Genomic DNA, 9,542 nt, shown 5'->3' with positions numbered 1-9,542 from the left:
GCTGCACCTTAAGGCTCCTGCTCCCCGGAGGTGACTGAGCTGGGGCACAGAGCACAGGGCTCGATCAAGGGGAGGGGTGCTGTGAGGCGGGGTGGTGGCGAGGCTTCAGTGTTGTTGGCACACCCTGAGCGCTGTACAGCGATTACCTCATGTAACCCTCCAGGTGACCCTGGCAGGAGTGTTTCATCGACCCCCACTATATGCACAGGGAAGCTCAGGCACGGAGAGGCTGCTCAGGCCCGCCCCAGTGCCTGCGTCTCCCGGGTCAGCCCCGCAGAGCCTGGAGTCTGCACGGCCTCATCTGTTTCCACCTCTCCCCCAGGGTGCCACGACCGAGCTGTCCTGCTGTACGAGTACGTGGGCAAGCGAATCGTGGACCTGCAGCACACAGAGGTCCCTGACGCCTACCGTGGCCGCGGCATTGCCAAGCACCTTGCCAAGGTAGCGGGGGTGGCAGGCAGGGGACCTGAGCTACCACCGTCCCCCTCGGCAGTGTGTGTTTCTTGGGCAAGCACAGACCTACAGGCTGGCCCTGCCAGTAGGTTATAGTGGGCGGTGGGTGGATGTTGGGTAGCACGAGTCCTCTCCTAGGTCCTCTAAGGGCAAATGACTGCCCGCCTGGGCCCAGGCTCCTGATCTGCAGAGCCCTGGTGCAGCCTAACCCTGCCCTGTGGCCCCAGGACTCGGAACGTAGTAGGTGCACAGTAAGTCCTTGTGGAGGAGATGGGCAAGTGTTCAAGCCGGTGCCTCTGCGCATCCGTCGTTCCCGGAGCCCTGACCCAGGCTGCAGCGGGAGCAGAGAAAGGCCTGCCTGCCCCAAGGGCTGCTAGGGGAGCTGAGCTGGCCTCGAAGGCTCTTTGTCCTGCCTCTGCTTTCCAGCCTGGGCCTGGACCAGGCTCCTCCACCCACCCCCTGGTGCCTTCTGGGGCTCTGTGGGATTCCTGTCCTCTCACACGGGACCAGACCAGTTTGTGGGGTCGTCCTGGTTACCAAGAAGGAAACTCGGAGTCACCGACCTGAGCTCAGTGGGAGGGTGTCCATGGAGCCTGAGGGCTGTGGGTGGAGCCCACCACTGCCCCCCTCTCGGGCTGGGAGCTCTGACCACTGGCTCTCCCCTCTGCCCTGGCCCCCAGGCTGCCCTGGACTTCGTAGTGGAGGAGGATCTGAAGGCCCATCTCACCTGCTGGTACATCCAGAAGTACGTCAAGGAGAACCCGCTGCCGCAGTACCTGGAGCGCCTGCAGCCGTGACCGCCGGCGAGGCCCTGTGGCCCTCCCTCCATGCGGACTCCCAGGCCGCGCGCGCTCAGGACCCTGCTCCCGCCCTGGGAACAGGCTCAGAGTTATTTTTGTAAGGATGCCCACCCAGCCGAGGGCCAGGTCCTGAAGGCGGCTGCCTGAGGCTGGGTGCTGCAGTGGCTGAGAGGAGGAAGGCCAGGTGGCCGCGGTCCCCACAGCCCCTCCTGCAGAGACGCTCCAGCCTGCACAGAGCTTCTGTGGGCACCGCAAGGGGGCCTGGGGCCCACTGGATCCCTGCTCTGCGGTCAGCGGGAGGCCGGCATGGGACCCCTGCCACCATCTAGAGCGCAGTCCCTCCTGCAGAGGAGGAGGGTGCTCCCCAGAGCTGAGAGGGGCAACAAGAGACTTGATGTGCCAACTTCCCCGGGTGGTCGTGCCAAGCCTCCGCTGCCACTAGCACTGCCCCCTTCTCTTGCTCAGACTTCAGTGCCCTGGCACAGGTGGTGGAGCCACAGTACGGGGCAGCGTCCCTGGTACGAGAGCGCGGGGTGGTGGGTGGAACTCCGGCCCAGGCTTCACTGCACGTGTGCTCACACCAACACGTGTGCCCGGGACGTGGGTGGGGACAGGCTGGGCCAGTGGGTATCTTCCTCCGCTTGGTACCCTCATCTTCCATCCACTCTGCAGGAAAACGAGGTCTCCCATGCCCTGGCCTGAGCGGGGCTACCCAACCCCCATCTGCCAGACCTGGGACGCCCGAGTGAGTGCAGCCTGACAAGCATCACAGGGTCCCGGCCCTGCGTGGCCTTCCGGCCACCACCTGTCTGGGCTTTCCAAGAGGGCTGACCTTGGAACTGGGGGAGGAGGGAGGCATGTTGCCCCCAGCAAGCACCGTCGTCACCCACGGGGCAGGGGCCTTTCAGCCCAAGGGATTTCCTTGCTGCCACCCGTCCCCAGAGTGTTCTCTTTTGTGGCCAGCCGTGGGCAGGCCTGTCCCAAGTCCCAGGGCCCCTCCCATACCAGCTTTCCTGGCAACGCCCTGGGGAGGCTCACTGAATATACCTTGGCCCCAGGGTACCCACCTCTTGGGGGACTGGCTAGGGCTTATCTTCTGGACCTCTTTTCCTCGTTGCCCACAAAGGTCAGATCCAGTTCTCAGGAGAGCTGGGGGGTGACCTAGGAGTCACCTAGGGTCGAGGTGTTAGTCAACAAGGCCCCTCCCAGGGATCTGGGGGTCTCGGGTGGGCTCAGGGTGCCCCAGCAAGAGGCTGATAGGCCCCCCACCCCGCCCTCCTGCAGTACCCAACCCCAGGCGGGTGGGTGCTGGGGAGTGCCCGTCACGACTCCTCTGGTGCTGGCCTCGCCTGTGGGTGTCCTCCACCCCTCCCTGCCCCAGTCTTGGCACAGACGCCTCCAGCTCCCCCAGCCGCAGCAGCTCAGGGCCCATCCCAGTCGCACGTGCTCAGACGGCTTCTCGCCTTTGCCAGGGGTGTTGGCATCTGCACACACGAGACAGCCTGGCAGCCTGCTTTGCTGCCCCCGAGTCCGCTGCCCTCGTCCCCCACCGCTGTGAACCCTGGGCTGCGCTAGCAGCAGCCGCTGCCCTTAGCACTTACTCTTCCTATACTGTGGGCCCAGGAGAGCCTGGTGCCCCTACCCCTTGCACCATCCTTACCTCTGCCAAGTACTCTTAAGGACCAGAGAACCCTGGGCCTCCGGGGAGAACTTGCCAGAAGGAGAGATGTCCTCTGAGGCGCCATTCCTTGTAGGCCCCTGGGCAGCCGCGTGGGCTGGCCAAGGTCTGCACCTTCCCCGCTGCCTTGGGCCGCATGGGTTGGGGGCCTCATCCTCCCCTCCCTAAGGGTACCTCTCCCAAGTTCCCTCGCAGGCTGTCCTGCCCGTAGGATGCTGTGGCCTAGGGGCCCCAGCGTGCCCACAGGAGGGTCCTCTCAGGGTGGCCCAGGGACCCGTGTCCAGAGGCAGCAGCCGGCCCTGCTCTTCCTGCCCCGAGCTGAGATCCCACACGCCCAACAGCAGGGGCCTTTCTGTGAGGGCTGTGAGCCCACCAAACAGTACTTGAACAAGGAGGCTGGGGTAGTGGAAGCCCTGGAGGACTGGCCCAGGAGAAACAGCTGGGGCTTCCTTGGTGGGCTTGTCGCATGTCCCCGCAGGGTGACACAAGCATCCTTGGCGCCTCAGGCTGCCTTAAAGTACCACTGACCCCACCCTGGGGGCTCAGCAGCGCTGTGCCAGACCCCGAGGTTCCCCATGGGGCGTGGTGACCCAGCAATAACCACATGGCCCACCTGGAGCCGCAGCCCAGTTCAGCCCCTCCGGTGCTCCCCCATCCGTCCAGTTCCCGCCTCACCTTATCCCTTTCCCGAGTCCTAGGAGCTGGCTGCAGGGGTCCTGGGTGCAGCCAGGGGCACGGGGACTCCTGCCCCACCACACCAGCAGCTTGCCGCAGGGTTTGTGCTCCCCTGGGGTTTTTTCTCCGTCTGCGAGGCAGTAACGCATGTGCCTTTTCCACTCAGGACCTGCGCCAGTGGTGTTGGGGCCAATGGCAGGCTAGACCTCCTTTGTCATTTTGCAGGCTTCCAAACCTCACGAGACACTCAGTGCAAGGCAAGGGCCTGCAGGGCTCCTCCCAGGGCCTGTGCTTGGTCCCGTGATGGATGGATGGGTTGCCAGTCTTAACTGAGGAGCCTGGGCAGCATGGGGGCAGGGGCACCCTAGGGTGAGAAAGGGCAAAGACAGGCTGTGCAGGTGCCCTGCTCTGGGTTTTTTTGGGAGGGGGGAGTGGTACAGAGAACCCTGGGCCTCCAGGAATAAAATTGCCGGCAGGAGGTATCAGCTGGGGTGCTCCATCCTTGCACAGGTTGAGAAAAGCAGATCTGGGGGTTGAACTCAGGAGCCCCTCTCAGTGAGCTGTATCCCCAGCCCTTTTAACTTTTCGCTTTGAGAGAGAGTTTCACTAACTTCCTGAGGCTGGGCTTGAACATGGAACCTTCCTGCCTCAGCCTCCCTTGGTGTTGGGATTACACAGCCTCTTGTTTTTGAACATCACTGCCTGCCTGGGGGAGCAACCCCATTCTCCAGAAGAGGACAAGGCTCTAAGGGACCCAGCATGTCAGTGGCATCAGGATTCCATCCCCAGCCTGTGCCACGGTGCTGACTCCTCCATCCTGGGCACCACGCCCTGGCCCTCCCCTCCCCCAGGTGTGCAGTCCAGCCCTGCTGTGTTGCCTGCGCAGCCCCGAGGTCCTGTCAGCCTTGTACAGGAGAGCTGTATTTGGTCCTGCAAACTCTCGGGAGACTTCTGGACCAGAGCAGGGAGGTGAGGCTCGGACATCAGGGAGCAGTGGTCAGGTTTCCAAAGCCCAAAACCACAGGAGTTGTGCACCGTGCCGAAGCCCGCATCCCTGCTCCCTGGCTGCCAAGACGTGTCCAACTGAGTGGGGATTTCTCCTCTTCCTTCCCGCTGCGGGGTTACGTGGCTGCCGCGGCAAGAGGGGAGGAGACAGCGGGTGCCACGCGCTTCGCAGTCATATGCCGTTGATTGTCACGGTAGTCCTGAGAGGTACTAATCACGGGCCTGTTGAGCAGATGAGGAGGCTGAGGGTCTTGTGAGGGGGTTTCCCATCTTTGGCCGCACAGCTAGCGGACACTGGCTCCAAGCCTCGTTCCTGCCCTCTAGATGGTTCCAAGCCTGTGTGTGGTCTCGTCTACTTAGGTGACAGCCTGCATCAGAAAGCAATAAAACTTCCAGCGACTTCCTGCTCACTTGGAGGGCTGAGGTGGGCTCTGCTGAGCTGTCAGGTGTGGACTGCAGGAGGGTGCCTGGCCGGCACGTGCACGGCCAAATCACATGGGAAGCTGGGGTCGGAGCTGGAGCGTTCTTGGGGCGCCTGGCTGTGTACTCACACTGTCCTTCCTCAGTTCAGGAGTCTCAGACTCGTTGGCATCCATCCACACACCCTTCTGCTCTTCTCAGGGTCCCACTCCTTTCAGATCAGTGCCCTAAATTTCGTGTAAGAAATCCGACAAGGCTGTGAATTCAACTCAACTCTGCAACCTGCAGGATCAAATCTAGGGTTGTTTTCAGTTGTATCCGTCCTATGGCTACAAGGTATTAAAGATGCTTTTCTGGTTGTCAAACGTGCTGTGCTTTTCTGTCAGTGCCGTGAGCTAAGTTGTTGGTCATGTTCTTTCTGCAAATCCCCAGTTGTCAGAAGCCACCTGCCACACCAGTCTCACAGGTGGGGGCAGCAGCCATGCAGACTCCCAGGTTTTGCCGGACATGGTGGCACACACCTGTAATCCCAGCACTGGGGAGGCTGAGGCAGGAGGACTTTTGCAAGTTCGAGACCAGCCTGGGCTATAAAGTGAGCTCAAGGCCAGCCTGAACTGCACAGTGAGACCCTGTCTCAAAAAGAAAAAAAAAAAAAATTCACAGCAATCCTCCTGCCTCAGCCCCCTGGGATTACAGGCATGTGCCACCAAATCAGGCTAAAATAAGTGATCCTGAAAGTACTAGTTTTTCCACTGTCTCAGTGCACTTTGTGCTTCTATTACAGAATACTCAATACTAGGTAATCGATAAAGAATGGAGATGCAGTTCTTACAGTTCTAGGGGCTGGAATGTCCAAAGTCCAAGGGGCCCACAAGGGCTGATCACCCCATGGCAGAAAGTAAAAGAACAAGAGCATGTACATGCAAGGGTGAGAGGAGAACCGTGCTCATCCTGTCATGAGCATGTAGGAAGCCACCTATAGTGATGACATCAGTCGATCCAGGAGGGCAGAGCCGTCAACCTGTCACCTCGTAAAGGCCCCACCTCTCGACATTGTTGCACTGGGGATTAAATGTCCAATACATGAGCCCCAGGGGGTGCATATTTGAACATAGTACTGAGTGCTGAGACTTCAGGAACCATTTTCCCCCTTGCGCTGAGTTTATACCTCCTGGGTTCCAGCTCAGTGGAGGAAAATAAGTGATTCCAAGTTTCTAGCCTTGAGAGACTGTTTCCTGGGAAGATATTTATGCTGCTTAGAGCAGGATCAGCCGGGGCAGAGTCAGGAAAATGGAAGCTGCCCAGGGGCTTCAAACAGAGACTTGGACGTGAGGGACTGGTTACAGCTGTGGAAGGGAGAGACGAGGTGGGTTGCTAGAAGCTGCCTATACACTGGGGCTGGAGGGGCAAAGGTGTCGCCCAGAGCCGTGATCCCAGAGCTGCAGCTGGTGTTCCTCTTAGAATCTTGCAGCTTTTTTTTTGTTGTTGTTGTTTTTTTTTTTTTTTTTTTTTGGTCTTTTTGAGACAGGGTCTCGATATGCAGTTCAGGCTGGTCTTGAGCTCACTTTGTAGCCCAGGATGGTCTTGAACTCACAAATGATCCTCCTGCCTCAGCCTCCCTAGTGCTGGGATTACAGGCTTGCGCCACCACGCCCGGCACAGAAGCTTGCAGCTTTGACAAGCCACCGGGGGCATATTTGCTGGTCACTCCTGCCACCCCAAATCCAGAACCACCACACGGCTTCTACTACCTGCTAGTGCCTCCTACCAGGCACAGTGTCTTAGATACTTTTCTTGCTGAGACAAAATACCTGACACCCAAAGTTACAGGAAGGAAGGTTTATTTCTGCTCACAGTTTGCAGAGGTTTCAGTCCATTGTCAGCTGGCTCCAAGGCAGTGTGGCATGGCGGAGGGGCATCGCAGAGGAGAAACAGTTCAGACAGAAAGCAGCAAAGCAGCGAAGCAGCGGCAAGATCAGCACAACCCTCCTTCTGTCATACTGTCTTTTTGAGACAGGGTCTCACTATGCAGTTCAGGCTGGTGTAGAACTCACTTATGTAGCCCAGGATGGCCTGGAACTCTCAAAGAGCCTCCTGCCTCAGCCTCCCGATGTCCCTTATATTTTATCCAGGCTACGTGCCCATAGGGCGGGTAACACTCACACCCAGGGTGGGCCTTCCATTCTCCACACCCAGAACTATGCCAAACCAATCAGTGGGTGAATTTAGTAATCACGCACTCTAGATCCAACCACTCTGGAAATCGCCACCTATCTATGACTGCATGAGGCTTTGGGGGACATCTAGACACAAACCATAGCACATAGGTTCTGGTAAATGTAGTTTGCGTGCTTCACACCTGTCTTGGTTACTTTTTTCTCGTTGCTGGGACAAAATATCTGACACCCAAAATTAAGGAAGGAAAGGTTTATTTCGCTTACAGTTCGTGGAGGTTCCAGTCCATATTTGGCAGATTACAAGGCAGAGTGGCACATGGCAAAGACCTACAGCTCATGGCAGCAGAACACAGCAAAAGCAACCACCACACATACCAGGTAGGAATGGGGGAGGAATCGCCTCAAGCACCCTTTTCCTCTCCCTTACATATGCAAACTATCCACCCCAGGGTGGGTGCAGCTCTCACACCCCTAATCAATCAAACTTTAAAAGCCTGCCCCATGGCCGCATGAGGCTTTGGGGGGACACACAGACAAACCATAACATTCCACCCCTGTGTGATGCCGAGAAGAGACGTGGCAGCTCACAGGCAAGTGTTCAGGATACGCAGGGACACATGGGCCATGGCATGTGACACAATGGAGCACATCAACGCAGAAGACAGTGACACCTGACAGTGACGGGGCTGGGGTAGACTCACCAGCATGCATGAGGCCCTGAGTCCCATCCCCAGCACTGGAGAGAGAAAAAGAGGCAGGGGAACAGGCTGAGAGGCCAAGAGTGGTTATTAGGTAGACCAGCTTACCCATTGTGACGAACTCTGGCCTGTCACAGACTGAAGTCCTATAAGAAATAAAAGCCTTCTTGTCTTGAGAGTAGTTTGTCTGAGGGTCAAGGGAGGCAGAGGCAGGCCACCAAAAGTGGAATATAGTGGGAAATAAGGCTCAGTGATATTTAGTAGTTTTATAAATTAGGAAGGGGTGGAATGTATGAGGTCAAGGTGAGATTCCTTGAGAGGTTTATTCCTAAAGGTTGTCCTCATTCAAGGGAAACTCACTGAGGGAGTCACACTGTCTGACTTTCTCACTGCTAGGACAAGACACCTGATACCCACAATTTAAAGGAGGAGAGGGCTGGGCGTGGTGGCACACACCTATAATCCCAGCACTCAGGAGGCTGAGGCAGGAGGATCATTGAGGGTTTGAGACCAGCCTGGGCTCCAAAGTGAGCTCAAGGCCAGCCTGAACTGCATAGTGAGACCCTGTCTCCAAAAAAAAAAAAAAAGGAGAGGTTCATTGCGGTTATTGCACTCACAGTTTGCAGAGGTGTCAGTCCCTTGTCAGCTGGCTCCAAGGCCAGCTTGTTATTGTGGCTCATGGTTTCACAGGTTCAGTCTGTGGTTGGCTGGCTCAGACATGGAAATGGCACCATGGAGGGAAGTTACATCAGTGGCCAAAAAGTAGAGAAGGAAAGGCATTGAAGAGAGCATTGTAACTTTCTAGGTCACTCCCTGGTGGCCTGCTTGTGCAGACCATGCCCACCTTCTAGCAGCACTCAGCTACTGAACTCACCAGTGGGTAAATCCACCAATACGCAGAGCATGCCCATGGCCCACTCACTTACCAAAAGCCCCGCCTCTGAACACACAGAGCCCCTGGGGACATTTGCATCTAAATCATAAGACTGGGCCGGCATGAGCCTCTCTGCAGTTACTCCAGGAGCCAGGCAAAGGTGTGTTACGACTTGGACCTTACATATCTCGGTGAAAGTTAAAAGTGGTGCCACCTGAACAAGAAACACCCAGCTGATCGGCTTAGCAGAGTTCTGGGTGTGGATGATGGATTTACTGAAGAGCGAAGACTCCACCTGGGTGTGCTGGCACCAACCAACCCATAGGCGTAGAGCCTGGATGGGATAAAAAGGGAAAGAAGAAGCAGCCTCTCTTCTGTGTTTACAGAGGAGCTCCAGTCTTCACCACCGCCTTTGGACATCCATCTGGCATCAGCACAGACTTCACCGCTGCAGTGCACACTCTTCAGCTTCTTGATACAGACTGTCATGGGAGTCTGCAATTTATTTACTTATTTATTGGTACTGGGAATCGAACTCAGGACCTTGTGCTTGCCGGGCAGGTGCTTGTGCTGCTGAGCTATATCCCTGGCCAGCTTTTTTATTTATTGTTTTTGTTTTTGTTTTGAGGCAGGGTCTCACTGTGTAGCCCAGGCTGGCTTCAGACTCTCAGTAATCCTCAAGATGTTCTTTGGAGCTGGACATGGTGGCACACACTTGTAATCCCAGCACTTGGGAAGCTGAGGCAAGAGAGTCACTGGGAG

The 9,542-nt window shown here is 57.2% G+C and overlaps 1 protein-coding gene across 1 annotated transcript; it reads left to right on the top strand.

Annotated features, from left to right (window-relative positions):
• Window positions 1-322: 322 nt before the first annotated feature.
• On the top strand, window positions 323-5,396 carry Natd1 (N-acetyltransferase domain containing 1; the record flags this gene model as incomplete). Its single annotated transcript, XM_013509638.1, is given in 2 exon segments — window positions 323-441; window positions 1,134-5,396. Coding segments are annotated over 2 exon segments (236 nt in total), but the record flags the coding sequence as incomplete, so codon positions are not given.
• Between the last annotated feature and the right edge of the window lie 4,146 nt (window positions 5,397-9,542).

The sequence above is a fragment of the Chinchilla lanigera genome, unplaced genomic scaffold (genome assembly GCF_000276665.1).
Source record: "Chinchilla lanigera isolate Chin_1 unplaced genomic scaffold, ChiLan1.0 scaffold00176, whole genome shotgun sequence".
NCBI lineage: Eukaryota > Metazoa > Chordata > Mammalia > Rodentia > Chinchillidae > Chinchilla > Chinchilla lanigera.
This window is presented reverse-complemented; position numbering and strand designations above follow the sequence as displayed.